The 22,313-nt window shown below is 43.1% G+C and overlaps 1 protein-coding gene across 2 annotated transcripts in view; it reads right to left on the bottom strand.

Moving 5' to 3' along the window:
• Window positions 1-1,351: 1,351 nt before the first annotated feature.
• The window catches only part of PARP12 (poly(ADP-ribose) polymerase family member 12), a 39,872-nt gene continuing 18,910 nt past the window's right edge, over window positions 1,352-22,313 (bottom strand). Inside the window, exons 6-12 of one of the 2 annotated variants that reach the window (XM_079152217.1) lie at window positions 21,618-21,813; window positions 12,063-12,204; window positions 9,404-9,500; window positions 5,999-6,074; window positions 4,716-4,846; window positions 3,869-4,020; window positions 1,352-2,509 (exon numbers count right to left, since the gene is read on the bottom strand). In XM_079152217.1, coding sequence (XP_079008343.1) covers window positions 2,184-2,509; window positions 3,869-4,020; window positions 4,716-4,846; window positions 5,999-6,074; window positions 9,404-9,500; window positions 12,063-12,204; window positions 21,618-21,813 — 1,120 coding nt within the window. In that variant the 3' untranslated portion in view covers window positions 1,352-2,183. The other variant, XM_079152218.1, reaches the window with a different exon arrangement.

The following is a 22,313-nucleotide window of genomic DNA, read 5'->3' as shown; positions in this document are numbered from 1 at the left end:
CAGCTTGTCTCCGTGGACCCAGTCCAAGCAGTTACTCTTTCTAACTTGCTTTCTCAAAGGTCACCAAATCCAGTGGCCTCTGTCCTTCACAGCTTACTTAGCTTTTCTGGAGCACATGACCACCTCCCACCTTGTTCCTCTGGCCACTCCCCACCCCTCACCCCCACCCCCACCGCCCACTGTGAACAGCCAGATGGTTAAGGAGCTAGGAGCAGTCCTTTACAGTCAGGCCTTTATGTTACAGCAAGCACCTCATCTGGTGTTTCTCCAGGGCCCCTTCCCCTACTACTGAAACGATGACTCAGCAACCGATCACTCAGTAACCAATGACTCAGTCAAAAAGCAATGAAGGAAACTTCAGGATTAGTCAGGTTGTGAGGGGAGGATATTGGGGACTCTGAATCATACCACAGGTAGCCACGGGGCTGGCCCTGCTGGTGAGCAAGGCTGAGCTGCTGCTTGTTTTTCTGCTCATTGAACTCAGCTCCTCTCTAGCTTACCTATTCAGATCACTGCAAAGATGGGGAAGCTAGTTAGCCCTGGATCTGAACACCATAGGACAAACCAACTAAGCAGAAGCACCAAGCCAGGAATGTACTCGTATCTTAGGAGGCTGCCAGCCCCTCTGCCAACTGGGCCAGAACCAGCCAATGCCACAGCACGCTGTGGCCATGATGCACAGGATCAATAGTGAACCTGGGTTTTGTGGGGCTGAGATTTCTATGAGGGGGGGAAATAAAGGAAATCAGATATGTAATTTTACAAACCTTACCAAAACATACAATCATGTGACTCTATATTGCTAGGGTCCCCCTAAGGTCTTAGAAGGGTTCGAGCAAGTGAGAAGCACAAACCTTCAGCTTTGTGATTAAGTCCGTATACAGCCCTACTGAGGTCACCGACAGTTCTGCTGTAGGCCAGCTGGGGACTGAATTTTGTTTCTCTCCCAAAATCCATACATTAATCCTTCACCCCTAAGGTGACAGTACTGGGCAGTGGGGTTTTATGAGGTGATTAGGTCCTGAAGGTGGAGTGCTCATGAATGGAATCAGTGCCCTTTAAAATAAAAGGCCTGAGAGACCCTCCTACCCCTCAGGTTACAGTGAGAAGGGGCCACCTATGAGAAATGAGTCCTCACCAGACACCAAATCTGCAGGCACCATGACCTTAGACTACCAGACTTCAGAGTTGTAAACAATAAATGTCTGTTGTTTACAAGCTACCCAGTCCATGGAAATTTATTACAGCAGTCCAAAGAACTAAAACAATGCCCCCAAACTCAGAAAAGTACCTGGTACCCAACAGATGTTCAGTAAATAGACACTGAAGAATAAGTTCCAGTCTTCATCCATTTCAGATAAATAGTCTTTTATTTCCATACTCTTTCGTGACATTTGCAGCACAGGTATTCAACCTCATAGGGACATAAAACCCACACTTGAAGGTGTCCAATGTGCTTAAGGGATATAGGTATGGGCACTCACAGGCCAGGTCCAGGGGCAGGGGTACTCATCTACATCTCCTACCAGGGTGGCTCTGTTTCCTCTGGACAGCTGTTGATCCCGTCAAGACAAAGGAAAACCAGCAGGGACTCAATGACACCACATAGGAGCCATTTGCTCTGACAACATGACATAGCTCGACCAACAACAGAGCCCAGGAGCAGCAGCCATACAGCTGCCTGGGCTGGTGCCAGATTGAAGGCAGAAGTTGACAGAGCTGCACTAGGCCTGTCCTGGGTCCCCCATGCACACTCCATTTGTCCCCACACAGCTACACTGCCTCTGACACAAGGCAAAACAGAGGTCACGAGACCCTGAGAAATGGAATCCTTATAGAGATAGAAACTCTTAACAGTTAAAACAAATCCATAAAATAGTGTCTATAAACTCTGTGCCTAATGCCAATAAGCAGCAGTCAGCAAAGAGTAACAAATACAATATTACCACATTATTAAAAAGCAAAACTGTGCTCACCTATAGTCACTTCTGGCAAGTTCACAAACAAGCCCAAAAGTGACCTAAAAGGGAAAACTGTTATCAGAAAGGGATTAAGACTCTAACTTCATTGAGAAGTGAACATTAAACAACAGTTCATTAAAAGTTTTGTTTAAAAAGAAAAATATCCTGAACAGCTCTTCCAAGGTAGATGAGCTGAAAAGGCCTGGAGCCTCCCAGCCGCCCTCACTGCCGGCTGCCAAACAGGGAGCCCAGGGCAACGAGGAAGGAGCCGGTGGCAGGGGGCTTGGAGGAGCTGGAGTACTGGATGAGGTACTCAGGGTAGACCTGGTGCTTCTCGAAGACCACGAAGATGGTTGGGTCAGACATGCTGTTCACGCAGCTGTCATAGAAAGCACTGCTCTGGCCTTCCTTGGCCGGGGGACGAACGAAGGAGGCATTACCCCTGACGAAGTCTCCCACCAGCACCCGGGCCAGGAACATCGTGTGGGTCTGCGTGGCAGATTTGCTGTAGTGGTGGGAATATGCAGCATCGCGAGCAAAGTAGCTCCCTGAAATGACACACACAGGCCCTGCTGGGCGCTGGGAGCACAGGCCCACATCAAGAAGGGGGGAGGTAGAAACCTGTTGGTAGATGTCATCATGGGAATGGGCGACGCCAGCAGCCTCTGCTCTCTTGACACCCTATCTCCCTCCCCACTCCCTCCAGCTTTCCACCTTTCCCCCCATGAAGGGACATGCATCAGCATGTCAACATCCCTCCATGTGGCAAGGCATCAGAGGGCTCGCCGAACTCAGAAAGAAAACTCCTTTCAGTTCTGAAATCATCAAAAATCTAAAGGTCTCTATGCACATCACTCTACGTAACTCCTGAACCTCGGTTTCCTCAGCTGTAAAATAGGGCTGCCCAACCCAACCTCACAAGGTTGGTGTGGAAAGTGAATGAGATCCAATTTATGAACCATTCTTTGGCCCCAGCAGCCCAACATATATGACGATGAACCTTGTTAAATGGGAACCCGGGCTGGAAGCTGCCACTTCTACTTTGAAATTCACAAACCTATCCCTGGCTCTTGTCCATCTTGGCCCCGCAATAGTCACCACATCAGACTGAAGCTTCCTGAGGGATAATCGATGGTAATGAATTACGAACTGCAGGTTATTATATTTCTAAATTTGGTAACCACACTGTGGTTCTAGAAGACAAGCCTTCTTGTTCTTAGGAAGTGTTAAAGGGTGAAGGAATATGATATATGCTACCTACTTACAAACAGTTCAAAAAAAGAGTAGGCGATAATAAAACCAACATGATAATATGTTAAAACTCATGAATGTAGGCAAAAAAAAAATGTAGGTAAAATGTATGCAGGAGACTATATATATATATATATATATATATATATTCCTGCATATATTTTTTTCTTGTAACTTTCCTGAATATGAAATTATTTCCAAATAAAGTTTAAAAATAACTAAGAGACAGGAAAGCAGATAACTCATGCAGTAGCCAGAATGACATTTACGTGAGTGCATCTAAGGTTTTCAGGTTTCTATAACATTAGAAAGGTGCAGTCCAGTGTCCTCATCAGGGTAGAAAGGTGCCCTCTCTTCCTCTTATTCGGTCACTACCTCCCAGGGCCTCCACTCCACAGGAAGTATCATCCCAGTTAGGGAGGGCTGCCCTGCCACATCTTAGGTTGAGCTCTGAGTGATACACAGAGGAGTGACAGCCAGGATACTGCAGAGCAAAAGAGAGCATCCTCACAGAGGGCAGGGCACTACCTTAGCCGGTAGGTGGCCACTGCTGGTTAGGCTGGCTCATGGACCTAGGCTGGCTCCCCTCGTGCCCTCCAGCGGGCAGACCTGAGGCAAGGCGAGTCACGCTGCTGTGGAGGCTACCCTCGCCTTACCCTTGCCATAAGAGGTGCCGTGAAGACCACAGACCCGCCAGTCAAAGTTCTGCTGGCAGATGGCGTCCACGAAGTTGGTGCTGGTACCATGGAACAGCTGCCGCTCGTCCACCTCCTTGCCCTCATTTCGCTTCTGCATCTGACCTTTTTGCCTAAAATTGCAGAAGGATGCATTTGGGAAATAAGGTCCTAGTCACCAAACACAGTCTATTGAACCCATGGAAATGCATTTTGTCTAGATAATAGAAGCATAATGCGACCAGATTAGTTGTGAGTTTCCCTGTCTAGGCCTGGGAGGCTCCTGCTGTGTGCCAGGGAATAGGAAAGAAGGCGGAACAAGCCCTGGCAAGGAGCAGAAGGGAAACTTTCCCTCCCTCCAGTTCCAGGTTCCAGAAGCAGACCACCAGGAAAGCAGAGCCACCCTGCTCCTGAGCAGAACTGAGCTGAGGAAGCTGGGAAGTGCAGGAAAGCTGGGAAGCGGTTCATCAGTTGGGGTCCAACCTTCTCCCTTCTACCATGACCCACTATGCTATGTGGCCATAGCTTTAAGTTTCTGGGGCTGAGAGTAGGGGTGGGCTCTCCTGTCCCATCCCACCAACCTTCAGGGTGGCAGAATAGACAAGGGTAAGAGCAGTCTTTGCTACCAGTTATGACAGGAACAAAACCTAAGCTTGGGAAGCCTCCATTTCCTCAGTTCCATAGTGGGCCATGGCACCACAAAGCCCTGAGGATAAGGAGACAAGATACCTAGCACTATTGGAGACCCAGGAAAATCCTGTTGCTAAGAAGCTAGCTAGCAGGATGAGGGGACAGAGCCACAAGCCCACCAACAGTAAACCCAACACACCACTGGTAGACTTCCCACAGGGCCAGGTTCTGGACTCGTTCGATCTTCTGAACAAAGTAGAAAGGTAGTGTGCGGTTGAAGAGGTTCCAGACCTTTTGATACTCTTCTGAGGAAGAACTCAGGATGATCCTCTGCAAGGGGATGATACTTTTAATATGTGCGAAATACAGATGAATCCCCTCCCGAGGCTGCTGGGATGTAAGTCAACCGGATAGTGGCAACCACACTCCCTTCCCCTGGGAGGGGTCTCTCCAGGCCTGAGATAGTTGCAAATTAGAGTCATTTCCCTCTTGTTCACTGTGAGACCAGCCTGAAGGACAGGCACATGATACCTAACCAGCCACTCTGGGTATACCCAGAACGTCCTTCCATATCTCATGCAGGCCAGAGACAAAGGATGGACTACACGGCCTACAAGAGCTGACAGTGAAGGTGTCTGAACTCTTCCAGCCCTTTCACATGCTGCCTGCACTTGCTGGTGTTTGCCTGAGCTCTGTGTGAGCTCCAAGAGAGAAGTCCTCCCAGGACAGAGTTCGTCATATTGGAAAAGCCTGTTTGTTCAGCAGGGGGTCAGCTGTCAGAGGTCACCCCAAGTGCCCCACATAGATGGAGAAGTGTAGGACCTTAGTCTGAGTCCTCCACTGTGTTCAACAATGCTTCCATCAGAGAGCAGGCCTGCACTGAGCTACTGAACTGTCCATTCTCCCATTTTCTAGCATCTAGTACTTTCCCCCTTTAAATGCACCCTCATCAGCCAGGCATGGTGGAATATACCTGTAATCCCAGCCACTTGGGAGGATCCCAAGTTCACAGCCAGACTCAGCAACTTAGTGAGGCCCTAAGCAACTTAGTGAGATCCTGTCTCAAAATAAAATATAAAAAAGGGCTGGGGATGTGGCTCAGTGGTTAAGTACCCCGGGTTCAACCCCCCACACCAAAAATAGATAAATAAATAAATGTCCATCATCCTACTCAAATCTTCCCCTCACTTTTCTTTTCTTCCTTAGTAAAACTGATTTATATTGGCCAAGGCCAACTCCTTATTTCTGCCCTTCCTAGCAAACCGCCCAGCTCACTCCCCTCCCTCCCGCTACAGCTGCTCCCTCAGAGCCATGGCCATCTCTGGGCAGTCAATGGCCTTAAAATCCCCAAGGCCTGCAAAAACAAACACCCTACTTGCAACTCTGCCCTCCACCCTCAGGAGCCACAGCCTTACAGTACAATCTGGCCACACCGCCCTCTCTATAGAACCCCTCCTCTCCAGCTCCAGGTGCGTTCCCTACCTTAAAGCCTGGGTCCGGCAGAGCAGAGGGGTCCCAGTAGTCCGGGATGCTCTTTGGGCCTTTAAACTTCACACTGCTACAATACGTAAACAAAGCCACTTAGATATTTTATCCTTCGCCATAACCAAATCTATCATAGGTGGTCTCCACTACAGACATCACCAGTTTTGAGTCTCAGCCTATTTTAAAAGCCAGCCCAACACAGGAAGCACATAACACAGTATTCACACTGTGAGAGCACTTTTATCTCTGCCTTTGTGGCCAAACCTAAAACAATCAGTCCTGAGAGATATACTTCCCACCTGTGTCCCAATAACCACACAAAAGGGACAGAGCGCATGAGTAAAGTAGCATACATAGGCCACAGCCTTTATCCAGTCTTGAAATTTAAAGAGCTCCAAAGACTTTTATTCTTCAGAAAGCCTCAATGAGGTATAGTTGACATCAAAACATTTTTTAAAAAACTTAAAATTGACACCAAAACCCATTTGGCAGTAGAAATTTAACTGAACTGATAAGAGACTACTTGTGGTCTGTATTTATCCTTCTTAAAGTGACAATATATATTCTTTACTGCAGAAATATCAATGTGCTAAATTATAGGGTGTCACATAATACAGGCACCACATTACCTTTCTAAAAATAAAAATAGATAAATAAAAGCAGTTCTAAAAGACATATGGCCCAAAGGGATTAGGAACAGACCTGTGAAACTATGATTCCAAATCATTCCCCTTAAGTTTCAGAATGCACTGTGCTTCCCACAGCAGATCTACCTTCTGTTTCTGCTGGCATGATACATGTCCCTTCGTTCTAAGCCTCAAAGAACTCCCACAAATAACCTTCCTAGAGAACAGAGAAGGCCTTGCCAGAGTCTGGCCAGAACCTGAAGGAAGCTCCAGACAGGGAGAATAGAGCAGAACCGACTAGACACACCAACCAAGAAGCCCAGAGTCTCAGGCAGAATAAATACAGATAAATGCCAGACACAGCACAGTGAGGGTGCAGAACGCCCAGACAGACAAGCCTTAAAATCAGCCGGAAGAAAAAGGAATGACTACTGTCAAAGAAGTACCAGTTGGACCAAGAGCCATTTCTCAAAAGCAACAATGGAAACCAGAAGAGAGTGAAATGGCAGCTCCAATGTTCCAAGAGAAAAAAACTACAACCTAAAATTCTCTACTCAGTGAAAATATCTTTCAAGATTAAGGACAAAAACATTCAGACAAACCCAAAACAAAAGTGTTTTTCAACAAACCTTCTAAGGAAACATGAGAGGACAAAGAAATGGTAAAAATGTGAGTGATGTAGTTGCTACAACAGTCTTAAAGAAGTTATAAACATACAACTTCCAAACTAATAGAAGGAGAAAAGTGAAATGATAAAAAATATCCAACAGAAGGTTAGAAATGAAAAAATAAAGACAAATCACATGAATAAAATATTTTTATGGAAGATGGGAAGTAAAGAACTAAAGCAGATACTTGAGATGTATAAATGCTGTTTCAAATTTTACATTAATGGGCTGGGGAGATAGCTCAGTTGGTAGAGTGCCTGCCTTGCAAGCACAAGGCCCTGGGTTCAATCCCCAGCACAGCAAAAAAAAAAAAAAAAAAAAAAAAAAAAAAAAAAAATGAGGTTCCTCATTATAACTTCTGAATATGGAGATCACATTGTGTGCCTCCATTAACTGTAAATACAGAAGTGTTTCTGAATGTGATCTACCCAAGAGTCCCAGTGGGCCCCAGAGGCCCCAGCAGCCTTTCCTGCTCGAGTCAGTAGCAACCAGCTACCATTACACAGGTTGAGAAGAACCAGGCACTTCACCTGCATGAGCAGTCACTGATGCTGCACTCAACCTGTGGAGTGAGAGATGCTGAATCACTCGCATCTGAGTCTGTGTTTGACCAAAATCATCATTTTTATTTCTAACATTTGGTATCTGCTTGTGGCCCTCCTGAAAACTAAATTACAATGATGACACAAGTATCCAGCCTCAGGAAGGAGACAGGCTTTTCCAAACTGCTTAAGGCAAGGTCTGGATAGAAAAAGAAGAAAAAATGACTTCTAGTTGGAGAAAGGTAATAATCAACCAAAATTTTAAATCCAGAAGCAATAAAAGAGACTGATACATTTAACAAAAAAGTAAAATAAGAAATAAGTATCCCTGCATGGTAAAATCCTTCATAAGCAAAGTTAAAAGGCAAACAAAAAGTCAAGAGAAAATACTTGCAATTTATGTAACTAGGGCTAATCTCCCTAACAGATAAAAGTTCTCAATATTTAAGAAAAATACCAACAAGTTGATAGAAAAATGGACAGAAAGACAGTCTACAGGTGGGGAAGGGAAGGAATAGCATTTACACCTTAGGACAAAAATTTCAACCTCACTACCTCACTGGTAAGAGAAAGCAAACCAAAGTACAGATACACATCCTTCTGTACCTGTGAGAATGACAAAAATCCAAGAGTTTGACAACTCATGCTATGCAAGCACTCTGCCACTGAGCCACACACCCAGTCCCACAAATTCTGTTTTAAATGACTTTTCTGTATTTCACAAACACAACCACTGAAATCTACCTCTGAAGTCTTAAAAGAACCAAGAGAGATACTGCCTCCCAGGAAACACAAACGAGCCTGAATAAAGGAAGCCGTACTTGGCTGACAGCAGCTTAACAGCCAAAGACCCAACATGGGCTGGGGCAACCCCAAACTGTAAGAGGCACTGTAGTAGCACCATCTAGGCCACCTACCCCCAAAATGTGGCCTGTGGTTTGGAGAGGAATGGCCCCTCCCCATCTGACTCCAATCTCATCAACCTGCACCAGCCTGAAATCTTGCTTCAAAGGGGGTCTACTCTGTGTCAATCACTACCATCAGCTGTAGCCTTTCTCCTCCACCAATGTGCTCACAAGAAGAGGGGATCACTTAGGGGTTCCTGGTAGCCATCCTGTGACATAAAGAAAACCTAAAGATGAAACTGGCCCATTAGTGACTGTAATGCCAGTTTTTGGTAATTTGGTATTCCTTGATAGTCAAGACTAAAACACATGGGTTTTTATTAGTGTAATTCCATCATTATTTCATTATGTCAACATCTTAAAAAAATTCAGGTCTATAACTCCATTGTTACACTGAAAAGATAAATTGATGGGCTGGCTTCAAGTTCAGCCTGGCTTGCACATCCCAACAGGCATCCCTGGCATGACATGTGACAAAGATTCTACCCACAAGATAATTCTCACCCTGGCTGAAAGGCTTCCCCAGCTAGCAGGTTTGAATGCTGGGGCTGAGTGCTAGAGCAAGAGTCACCCCACCAGTAAGTGCTCACATGCTCTCTGTTACAGCAGAGTGCACCCCAAGTGATAGCACATGCCAAGCAGGGCCCCATGTGCAACCTACCAGGTTTGCTTCGTCTTCACATCCTGGGGAGACACATATTTGGGTCTGCGGCAAACCTTTCTGATGGTGCCATAGACGAGGTTTTTCTGAACAAAGGCTGAAAATAAACATAGCCAATGAGAGCACAGCAATAGTTTATATACATAAATTAAATGGAATGAGAGCTAATCCAAATGTGTACAGCCAAGAACCAGGCTTAAAAATAAGATAGTTTCATACATTTCGAATATTTATAAAGAAAACAGGTATCCTTGGGAGGCTGGGTTTAATGAATAAAGAAATGATTAGTAATTGACGTATCAATTATACATGAGTGCTTTTAAATTGATCTATCCAATCTTGTTTAAACTATTATTTTGCTTAGCAATTTTTCCCAGCTTGAATATAAAATAGCTTCAGCCCAGCCTGAGACCAAATTACCATGTCTTGAGTTAGCAGGATTTAGAATTAATACAATAATTTTACAACATTTTTTAGTTTGATTAAGCTAACTCTATAACAGTATTTATCAACTTTTTATATGTGTATCATCTTTAATAAACACAATTTTTGCAGACTCACTTCAAGAATTTCCTACTCATTCTGAGGATGGGGGTAGGGGAAACACCTGTTGCCTTTAGTTACAACACCCATAAGTGCTTAATTTGAAAAATGATGAATACCTAAAAATTAGAGCATATATCCACCCCCAGCAGGAAAACCCTGTCAAGTCCTATTTTCCACATTTGCAGTACCAAAATAAGTTTATTTCCATTTTAAGAACACCCTGATATTAAAAATCACAGATGCCTAGAATCCACATTACTGAGCTTGAGCACATAGTGGACAGATATCCCAAGGGATGTCCTCCACAGTGCAGCCACCCACATTCTCATCTGGAGTACACACCTGTGTGCCGCTTCCGTGATCCCTTCTAATACCTCCAACTCAGCCTTCCATTAATGCTTTGCTCACTGATACACTTAAATGGGTTTTTTATTGGCCTGTTAACCATTTGTGATAAATTTTAAATGAGTTTTCACTAATGAGATTAAAAAACTTATTCAAGAAATGTGGACTGGCTAAATATGTAGTAGACACCTTCTCTATTCTTCCATGAACAAAGTGAGGCCTTTTCCCTAATTTGCCTTTGCAAAAGATACACTAGACTGTGTCTCTAAATGAGCCCTGATTTGGGGGATCCTGTCTGTTTGAAGCCAACTAAGCTACCAGGATGTCAGAATTCTGCCTCTGGAATCTTAGCTTTTGTCTTGAGTGAATGTCTTATGACAAGGATCCCTAAAAGGACTGAGTCTTCCTAAACCTACAGAACAAGTCACTAGGGCTGTTGAGTGTATATACTTGCTTCCTAATAAACAGTTAAAAAATGTGTGTGTTAAGAGGTGGTCTGAGACTTGTTTTCATTGCACATAGTATTAAGATTATGAGGTCAAGGCCAACCACCTCAAAAATAAAGAAAACCACACCCACCCAAATGAGCTCACGCCAGGTGCACTGGTGCTCTTTCTAACTGCCTGCATGCACTCATCCCCACCGTCGTCCTCAGAGTCTGTTATGTCCCTGACAGGGAGGTCTAGATTGAGGAGAATAAAGTTTGCACCTGACATTTTTGTTGAATCTGTTTTGATATTTTCCAAGAACTAAAAAAAAAAAAAAAAAAAAAACTCTTTCAAAGTATTGTCAGCAGGCAGAAGAGTGAGCTGCACGGCCCTGGTCTTCAGGGCAGTCCTGAAGCCCCACTGAACCCTTCCACACACCATGTCTCTCAGCCATGGAATGCAAACCACATCACCTATGCCAGCATCCTCCACCAGAGCTGATCCACTGAAGAGCAGAAGAGGCTTTTCTGAAGGGTTATTTTGAGCATCACAGTCTCTGCCTTAAGCAAAACCAGAAGTGCCACAAAATCTAATGGCCAAAAGCAAGCAGGAAAGCAGTTTTAAGACAGTTCACCAAACACACTCTGCTGCCCTCCACACAGTACAAGATCCTTGAAAATAGCAAAAGCAGCAGTACCCTGTGTGGAGAGCAAGGCCCTGCTCTCCCCTCATCAACGCAGGACACTCAAGACTCCCAAGTCTACCATGTGAAACACGGCAACACTGAACTAAGCAGCTGGACTGCTACGCTCATGTGGAAATGGCTCAACAGAAGCTACAGCAAAACTCAAAAAGAAATCTCACACTGGTCACTGAAGAACTGGTCAGAGTGTTCAACCTGCTTCTGTCGAGTAAAGTCACAGGGACAAATCACTCGGGTCCCTGTTTCAGGATACCACAAGAACAGAACTGATAACTAAAGCACGTTCTACCACAAGTTTAACCTGGCTGGCATGCCACCTAGGCCAAGGGAAAGCAGGACAGCAGCACTGCACAACAGAGCCACTCGGACCTCGTCAGGGACTCGCCCACAGCCCTCAGGACAGCTTGGCTGCACTCCGACTTGCCTGCACCTCCGCACTTTGGCTCCTGCCCCTCCTCAGGTCCTTTCTCCTCCCCCCACACACATCTCAACCTGCGATGTTGGCACCATCCACTGCTGGATCTGCCTCCACTTCTGGATGAACACACCTCCTTCTCTTTCCTGCACCAGCTTAGGTCCTAGGTTAATGTGGAAAAGCTGCACCCACACAAGCAGGCTCTGCTGGGGGACGAGTTACCTTTGAAGTCTAACTCGTAGTTGTGTTTTCCAGCCTGGAACTTCAGGGTGGATGCCTGGGCATTAGTCCCTGGGGTGCAGAATGACAGGTAGGCCTTCTCCACGTCGCTGCTACTGATGGTGGTCACAGGGTGCACTGTGCCCTATGAGAAGAAAGCAAAAGACTTCATGAAAGCAAGAACCTAGGATGAGAAAAGATGCTGGTGGTATCCATAATACTTTCCAGACATACCCATAAGGACATACCTGTCAGGAGGAAGGAGGAAGGCACAAGGAGCAGAGTGTGGCATAGAAAGTAGACAACACAACTCTCCTGAAAGTTTCCCTGGTAAATGGAAGACAGTAAGTACAGGTCCTGCTGTGCAGGGTAAGAGGAGGGGGAGCAACAGAAGAGTGTTAGAGCACCTCAGAAAGGATGACACAGCCATTCAAATGACAGGGAAACACCAATGGCAAATTCTCCAATGCTGCTTGACTATTCCCACTCCCACGCAGTTAATCCCACTTCAGTCCTCCTCTGTGTATCTTTGTTTTCTCTTGGAAAGCTCTTCTATTTTTCAAGCTATCCATTTCAAACCCTCATCCCATCTAAAATCACCTGCAGGACAGCTAATGTTTAGGGTTGCACTAACTTTGAATTCTGGCTCCCTGCTATGGATTGATGTGGTTTGTTCCCCAAGGGTTCATGCTCTGGAGGGTTGGTCCCCAGTGTGGTGATGTTAACAGGGGTGGAAACTTCAAGAGGTGGGACTTAGGAGGAGATGCTTAGATCATTGCGGGCACTGCCCTCAGAAGGGACTGATGTTGGTCTTAAGGAATGAGTTCTCCTAAGAGTGATTGTTATAAAATGAGGCCACACCACACACTTGGTCCTTTGTGCACATAGTTCCTTTTCTGCTTCTTTACCATGTTGTGACCCAGTCAAGAGAGCCCTCACTAGAGGCTGAACAGATGGAGCTACCTAATCATCACCTTTTAGCCTCCTGTGAGCTAAACAAACCTCTTTTCTTTATAAAGTACTCAACCTCAGGTATTTTGTTACAGCAAAAGAAAATGAACTAATTTACTCCCAAACTTGAAGATTCCATATCTTGCCATTAGTTTAAACTCTGAATCTCCATTATCTTAAGTGGAGAGCAAGATAATTATACTTATTCATACTCATCCCATCAAATGACAGGACTATACTACCCTCACAGGGTTGAAAAATAATTAAAATAAGGCCTGCAGAGTGCCTGGAAAAAGTGCTCAATAAATGTTACCTATCATCATCATTTTTGGAACCACAAACTGAACCCAGAGGCACTTAACTACTGAGCCACATCCCCAGCCCTTTTTATTCTGATTCAGGGTCTCACTAAGTTGCTTAGGGACTCACTAAAATACTGAGGCTGGTTTTGAACCTCCTACTTTGTGTTCTTATAGGGGGGCCTAAGTTTAAGGATCTAGAAGGAGAACTTTAAGCTGAGGAGGCCCAAGTTAGGACATGGGGGCACTAGTGAGATATAGAAAAAACAGGTTCCCATACCAGCAAGTATCTAATTCTGACATGAAATTCTGAGATGAATTCTGAGCTCAGACAAAAAATAACCTAGCTTTTCTAAGATTCAAGAGGAAAATTATCTTGAACTGGCAATTACCAGAAAACTAAAGAAGAAACTCAATATGGAGTTACCCTAGAAACACACGGGGGAAAAAACGGACAGATGATCCTGTCCAGTTAATGGTACAAAAGAAGACCGTGCAACTGAAACCCACCAAGTCCACACCCGTGTTCCATGCCCCACTAGCACATGGGTATACCAACAACATCCACGTGCAGTGCATCCCCAGGGACTCCCAAACTCTCCTCAACAAGTCTATGCAGTGCAGTAAAGGAACAAGAACACAGGAAAGGAAAAACCAAATGCAGGCTGTTTGGGAGAATAAGAGTTGTGACAACTCGGTTTGACAAGTAACCTAGGGAACCTACTCATCAGCTGGCAAGTGGGATTCATGGTGCAGGATGAGCAGAGCATCCTGTCCCCTTCCTCCACGTCAGCCCAGCCTATTGCCCATATGCTCTTGGCCAACTCTGAAGAACCTGTCTGAACAAAGCTCCCACACAGGTAATAAGAGTCTCAGAAGACTAGAGAGGAGAGGGAGCCAGGGGGGAAAGAGAGGCAGGCAGATCAGCAGGAAAGGGGAGGCTGGTACCAAAGAGAAAATGACGGGGGTACTGATAGGTGACCAGCTCCAACTGATAAGGGGCAGCACACATATTCTCCTTTAACTGGCCAATGTCTGTTTCCAGCGGACCTGCTCATCATCATTCCAAGCATAGGGAATACATCAGTGGCAAAAGAAAAACTCCTTGCCCTCATGCAGCTACATCCAAGTGTGGCCAGAGAAAATAATATTCTGAGTGAGGTTAAAAAAACAAGAAACCAGTCAAGCATGGTGGTGCACACCTATAATCCCAGCGATTCAGGAGGCTGAGGCAAGAGGCCTCACAAGTTTGAGGCCAGCCTCAGGAATTTAGCAAGGCCCTAAGCAACTCAGTAAGACTCTCTCAAAATAAAATTTAAAAGGGCTGGGATATAGTTCACTGGTAAAGCACCTCTGGGTTCAATCCCTAGTAACAAAAACCATTTTCAAAAAAAAGTTAAAAAAAAAAATGAAACCAAAACTTCAATATAACCTCCTACAACCCAGAGTACAAATATCTATCAGGCCCCACAGCTCACTTTTCATTGAGAGGGGGTCGCTATATAAATGATTTCTCCCTATTCTTGCACTTCTCCAAGTGACCAGGGACTCCCTTCAGTTATCATTCATTCATAAACACCTTCAAATAACTGACAGTGACAGTGATTTGATCTAGACCCCACATCAATTTCTGATATGAATCAATTTTCTTATATATGGCCATCTTCTGAAAAGTCGCAGAAATAGACAAGAAAGGCAGTTTGAAAAGCCTTAAACTTTATGCTGCAGCTACACAAACACACCTACAAGCCCAGGAACTAGCTCTGGAGCTTTCTGTTAACAAGTAAGAGAAGCATGATTTGCCTGCCTCTTGCCTGTCCATCGCCTGCCTTGCCCCTATCCATCACCCAACGCTTGAGGTTCACCTCCCGATTGTCCGACAGCTGCCAGCAGATTGACCGCAGACCGCCAGTGGAGAACCAGCTGCCTGCTGCTGCATGGAAGTTCACTGTCACAGTACCTGTAGGTTTGATTACACATGGCTGCCGCCATTTTGAGACAACAGCCAGGCCCCGTAGGACCCCTGGCCGGACTGACCAAGTCCCGTCTCCAGGATCCCTCAGCCCGACCAATCACTCCCTGCCTCTGGGGCCCTCCATCAACTGACTGCTCCCTGCCGCCAGGACCCCCAGACCAACTGACTGCGCCCTATCACTGGGACCCCAGACCGACTGATTGCACCCGGCCTCCAGGATCCCACAACCACACCAAACACACCGGACCTCCAGGACCCCTGCCAGACCAACTGCATCCTGGCTCCAAGACCTCCAGCTGACCACGTTCACCCCTGAGCTGCAGCTCCCCATTTGCCAACACATTTGGAAGCCAGAGCAGCCATCTTGGATAATCCTGGAAGCCGTAGCTCCGATCTTCAGGTGGGGCAAATCCCATCCTGAGACGCCTGCTGGAGGCTTGAAGCTCATTCTCAGGAACCTCTCATACATCGGGCTACTGAACACTGGGAGGTTGCATTACAATATGACTATTTTACAGTAGATTTTCTTTTTTCTCCTTTTTAAAAAAAAAAATTTAAGTTTTTATTTCTTTACGTTTCTTGCTTTCTTTTCCTTCTGTTTACCTGTTCCCTCAGAGTCGCTTTCTCCCTTATTTACATGATGTTATTGTCCCCATAGGGGCTATTTGATCTAGGATTGCATAGTATCTGGTTTGGGCACTACTAATATTGATCTCCCCTTAAAGAAAGGGTTTTGGAAACCTATAGGGCCACTAGAAGCCTATAGGGGGAAATCTGCAATACCCCAGATCTGCAATGCTAGAGGGGAAGATACATGAACAACATGAAAAAACAAGGGAAGGAAATGATCCAAACAAATCTAGATTCTATAGTAATAGAATCCAATGACAGTATGTTAGAAGAAATGTCAGAAAAGGACTTCAGATTATACATGATTAAGATGATTCATGAAGCAAAGGATGAGATAAGAGAGCAAATGCAGGCAATGAATGATAATACCAATAAGCAGAAAGAGCACCTGCAGGAAGCAAAAGATCATTTCAACAAAGAGATAGAGATTCTCAAAAAAAAAAAACAAACGGAAATCCTTGAAATGAAGGAGACAATAAACCAAATAAAAAACTCAATGGAAAGCATCACCAAAAGACTAGACCACTTGGAAGACAGAACCTCAGACAATGAAGACAAAATATTTAATCTTGAAAATAAAGTCGCCCAAACAGAGAAGATGGTAAGAAATCATGAATAGAATCTCCAAGAACTATGGGACATCATGAAAAGACCAAATTTAAGAATTATTGGGATTGAGGAAGGCACAGAGATACAAACCAAAGGAATGAACAACCTATTCAATGAAATATTATCAGAAAATTTCCCAAACCTGAAGAATGAAATGGAAAATCAAATACAAGAGGCTTACAGAACACCAAATGCACAAAATCACAACAGATCCACACCAAGGCACATTATAATGAAAATGCCTAACATTCAAAATAAAGATAGGATTTTGAAGGCTGCGAGAGAAAAGCATCAGATTACATATAGGGGGAGACCAATACGGATAGCAGCAGACTTCTCAACCCAGACTCTAAAAGCTAGAAGGGCCTGAAACAACATATTTCAAGCTCTGAAAGAACATGGTTGTCAACCAAGAATCCTATACCCAGCAAAACTAACCTTCAGATTTGAAGATGAAATAAAATCCTTCCATGATAAACAAAAGTTAAAAGAATTTACAAATAGGAAGCCTGTGATACAGAATGTTCTCAACAAAAATTCCATGAGGAGGAAATGAAAAACAACAATGTAGGTCAGCAAAGGGAGGAACTACCTTAGAGAAAAACCACTCAAAGGAGAAACCAAGCCAACTTAAAAACCAAAAATAAGCCAAATGACTGGGAATACAAATCATTTCTCAATAATAACCCTGAACGTTAATGGCCTAAACTCATCAATCAAAAGACATAGACTGGCAGAATGGATTAAAAAGAAAGACCCAACAATATGCTGCCTGCAAGAGACTTATCTCATAGAAAAAGACATCCACAGACTAAAGGTGAAAGGATGGGAAAAAACCTACCACACACATGGACCCAGTAAAAAAGCGGAGGTTTCCATCCTTATATCAGATAAAGTGGACTTCAAGTCAAAGTTAGTCAGAAGGGATAAAGAAGGACATTTCATGCTGCTTAAGGGATCCATAAATCAGGAAGACATAATGATAGTAAATATTTATGCCCCAAACAATGGTGCATCCCTGTACATCAAACAAATCCTTCTCAATTTCAAGAATCACATAGACCACAACACAATAATTCTGGGCAACTTTAACGCACCGCTGTCACTACTAGATAGATCTTCCAAACAAAATCCAACCAAAGAAACCATAGAACTCAATAACACAATCAATAACCTAGACTTAATAGACGTATATAGAATATTCCATCCATCAACGAGCGGATACACTTTCTTCTCAACAGCACATGGAACCTTCTCGAAAATAGACCATGTGTTATGCCACAAATCAGCCCTTAGGAAATGCAAAAAAATAGAGATACTGCCTTGTGTTCTATCAGATCATAATGGACTGAGAGTAGAAATCAATGACAAAGTAAAAAAAGGAAATTATTCCAACACTTGGAGACTAAATAATATGCTATTGAATGAAACATGGATACCAAAAAACATCAGGGAGGAGATTAAAAAATTCTTAGAGGTCAATGAGAAATATGATACAACATATCAAAATCTCTGGGACACTATGAAAGCGGTACTAAGAGGAAAATTCATTGCATGGAGCACATTCCAGAAAAGAATGAAAAGTCAACAATTAAATGACCTAACATTACAGCTCAAAGCCCTAGAAAAAGAAGAAAAGAATAACAGCAAAAGTAGTAGAAGACAGGAAATAATTAAAATCAGAGCTGAAATCAATGAAACTGAAACAAAAGAAACTATTCAAAAAATTGACATAACAAAAAGTTGGTTCTTTGAGAAAGTAAACAAAATAGATAAACCCTTAGCCACACTAACAAAGAGAAGGAGAGAGAAGACTCAAATTACTAAAATACATGATGCAAAAGGAAATATCACAACAGACACCACTGAGATACAGAACATAATGAGAAGCTACTTTGAAAATCTGTATTCCAACAAAATAGAAAGTACCGAAGACATTGACAAATTTCTAGAGACATATGCTCCTCCCAAACTGAACCAGGAGGACATACACGATTTAAACAGGTCAATATCAAGCAATGAAATAGAAGAAACCATTAAAAATCTACCATCCAAGAAAAGCCCAGGACCAGATGGATTCTCAGCCGAGTTCTACAAGACCTTCAAAGAAGAACTCATTCCAATACTTCTCAAAGTATTCCAGGAAACAGAAAAGGAGGGTACCCTACCGAACTCATTCTATGAAGCTAATATCACCCTCATACCCAAACCAGGAAAAGACACATCAAGGAAAGAAAATTTTAGACCAATATCCTTGATGAATATAGATCTAGCTAAGATCCTGAACAAAATATTGGCAAACCGTATCCAAAAACATATTAAGAAAATTGTGCACCACGATCAAGTGGGGTTCATTCCTGGAATGCAAGGATGGTTTAACATCCGTAAATCAATAAACGTAATCCATCATGTCAATAGACTTAAGGATAAGAATCATATGGTTATTTCAATTGACGCAGAAAAAGCATTTGACAATATACAACACCCCTTCATGCTGAAAACACAAGAAAAAATAGGGATAATAGGAACATACCTGAACAATGTAAAGGCTATTTATGCTAAGCCCATGGCCAACATCATTCTTAATGGAGAAAAACTGAAACCATTCCCTTTAAAAACAGGAACAAGACAGGGATGTCCTCTTTCACCACTTCTATTCAACATTGTCCTCGAAACTCTAGCCAGAGCAATTAGGCAGACTAAAGAAATTAAAGGGATATGAATAGGAAAAGAGGAACTTAAGCTGTCACTATTTGCAGATGACATGATTCTCTATTTAGAGGATCCAAAGACCTCCTCCAGAAAACTTCCAGACCTCATCAATGAATTCAGCAAAATAGCAGGCTATAAAATCAACACGCATAAGTCTATAGCATTTTTATACGCAAGCGATGAAACAGCTGAAAGGGAAATGAGGAAAACAACTCCATTTACAATAGCCTCAAAAAAAATAAAATACTTGGGTATCAATCTAACCAAAGAGGTAAAAGATCTCTACAATGAAAACTACAAAACACTGAAGAAAGAAATTAAGGAAGACCTTAGAAGATGGAAAGATCTCCCATGTTCTTGGATAGGCAGAATTAATATTGTCAAAATGGCCATACTACCAAAAGTGCAATACAGATTCAATGCAATTCCAATTAAAATCCCAATGACGTACCTCACACAAATAGAGCAAGCAGTCATGAAATTCATCTGGAAGAATAAGAAACCCAGAATAGCTAAAGCAATCCTTAGCAGGAAGAATGAAACAGGGGGTATCGCAATACCAGAACTTCAACTATACTACAAAGCCATAGTAACAAAAACGGCATGGTATTGGCACCAAAATAGACAGGTAGATCAATGGTACAGAATAGAGGACACGGACACAAACCCAAATAAATACAATTTTCTCATACTAGACAAAGGTGCCAAAAATATGCAATGGAGAAAAGATAGCCTCTTCAACAAATGGTGCTGGGAAAACTGGAAATCCATATGCAAGAGAATGAAACTAAACCCCTATCTCTCACCCTGCACAAAACTCAACTCACAATGGATCAAGGACCTCGGAATCAGACCAGAGACCCTGCATCTTATAGAAGAAAAAGTAGGTCCAAATCTTCACATCGTTGGCTTAGGATCAGACTTCCTTAACAGGACTCCCATAGCACAAGAAATAAAAGCAAGAATCAATAACTGGGATAGATTCAAACTAAATAGCTTTCTCTCAGCAAAGGAAACTATCAGTAATGTGAAGAGAGAGCCTACAGAGTGGGAGAATATCTTTGCCACTCATACTTCAGATAGAGCACTAATTTCCAGAATATATAAAGAATTCAAAAAACTCTACACCAAGAATACAAATAACCCAATCAACAAATGGGCTAAGGAAATGAACAGACACTTCACAGAAGAAGATGTACAAGCAATCAACAGATATATGAAAAAATGTTCAACATCTTTAGTAATAAGAGAAATGCAAATCAAAACTACACTAAGATTCCATCTCATCCCAATTAGAATGGCGATTATCAAGAACACAAGCAACAATAGGTGTTGGCGAGGATGTGGGGAAAAAGGTACACTCATACATTGCTGGTGGGACTGCAAATTAGTGCAGCCACTCTGGAAAGCAGTGTGGAGATTCCTTAGAAAACTTGGAATGGACCTACCATTTGACCCAGCTATCCCACTCCTCAGCCTATACCCAAAGGACTTAAAATCAGCACACTATAGAGATACAGCCACATCAATGTTCATAGCGGCTCAATTCACAATAGCCAGACTATGGAATCAACCTAGATGCCCTTCAATTGATGAATGGATAAAGAAACTGTGGTATATATATACAATGGAATATTACTCAGCTATAAAGAATAATAAAATTATGGCATTTGCAGGCAAATGGATGAAATTGGAGAATATCATGTTAAGTGAGATAAGCCAATCTCAAAAATCCAAAAGAGGAATGTTCTCACTGATAAGCGGATGATGACACTTAATGGGGTTGGGAGTGGGACAAGAATGGAGGAAGGAGGGACTGTATAGAGGGAAAAGTGAGGTGGGAGGGGTGGGGGGGAAGGAAAAAAATAATGGAATGAATCAAACATCATTACTCTATGTAAATTTATGAATATGCAAATGGTATGCTGTTACTCCATGTACAAACATAAACAACATGTATCCCATTTGTTTACAAAAAAAATAAATTAAAAAAAAAAAAACAAGTAAGAGAAGCATTTGTCTACCCTGTTTAACAAAACCAATCAAGAAAGCTGATCTCAGCAAAGCAATTTAAACCTTCTTTTTCCTTTTGCTTAAAAAAAAAAAAAAGTTGATCTCACTACAGTTTTTTTTGTTTGTTTTTTGTTTTTTGTCATTCAGTTCTCATGAGCTAATTGTCCAAAGATGCAAAACCTGTATACAGACATTCTCCAAATTATCTTGTCCTGCCATTATCTAGTTCATGCCCCCGGTGCCAGTGAGTCATTCAGGGATCTGAGGATCTTGACTCTATCAAGACTGCTTCCTAATGATCTTTGTGCTCATGTTTTCAAGGGCTCCTCCACCCTGGAAAAATACTCATCCTCCTTCCATCATACTTACTTGTCTTCCATATTCCTGCCAAGAACCAAACTCATCGATCCAGTACCAAACCCATTCAGTGGTGAGGATAAAGTGTGGGGGCTTGGTGACTGAGGAGGCTGTAGAGAGGCGACGAGCCTGGGCAGTGCCGAACCTCATGGAGTCAAAGTTCAGAGTATCAAAGTGAAAGCTACTGGCCGATTCAGCACACAGGATCCTGCAAAAGCAAATAAGAGGCAGACTGAACACTGCACCAGCCAAACAAACACAGGTCCCTCAGCTTCCTGCCAGGGGAATATGCAGCTGGCAGATGCAAATATTAAATGTTTCCTGCACATTTTTAAAAAATGTTTCCAAAGATAGGGAAACTGCTTTTTAAGTTCAATTCTGCTGTGCAAAAATAATAATAATAAAATCAGGGCAATTCAGAAGACTAGTTATGAAAATGCCTCTCACTACAAAATGGAAAACTCTGGTTAAGATACTCTTTTTCAATACCAGGAGTGATGGTGCATGCCCGTAATCCCAGTAAGAGGATCACAAGTCAAGGACAGCCTCAACAACTCAGTAAGATGCTCAGTGACTCAGGGAGACCCTGTCTCAAAATTAAAAAATAAAAAGGTGTGGGGGTGTAGCTCAGTGGTAAAGTGCCCTGGGTTCAATTTCTATTTAAAAAAAAAAAAATTTCAAAATGCACTGGGACTGGTGATATAACAC

Source organism: Sciurus vulgaris, assembly GCF_902686455.1.
Source record: "Sciurus vulgaris genome assembly, chromosome: 8".
In the NCBI taxonomy this organism is placed as follows: Eukaryota; Metazoa; Chordata; class Mammalia; order Rodentia; family Sciuridae; genus Sciurus; species Sciurus vulgaris.
The sequence above is the reverse complement of the archived record's forward strand: the minus strand, read 5'-3'. Positions and strand labels throughout refer to the sequence as shown.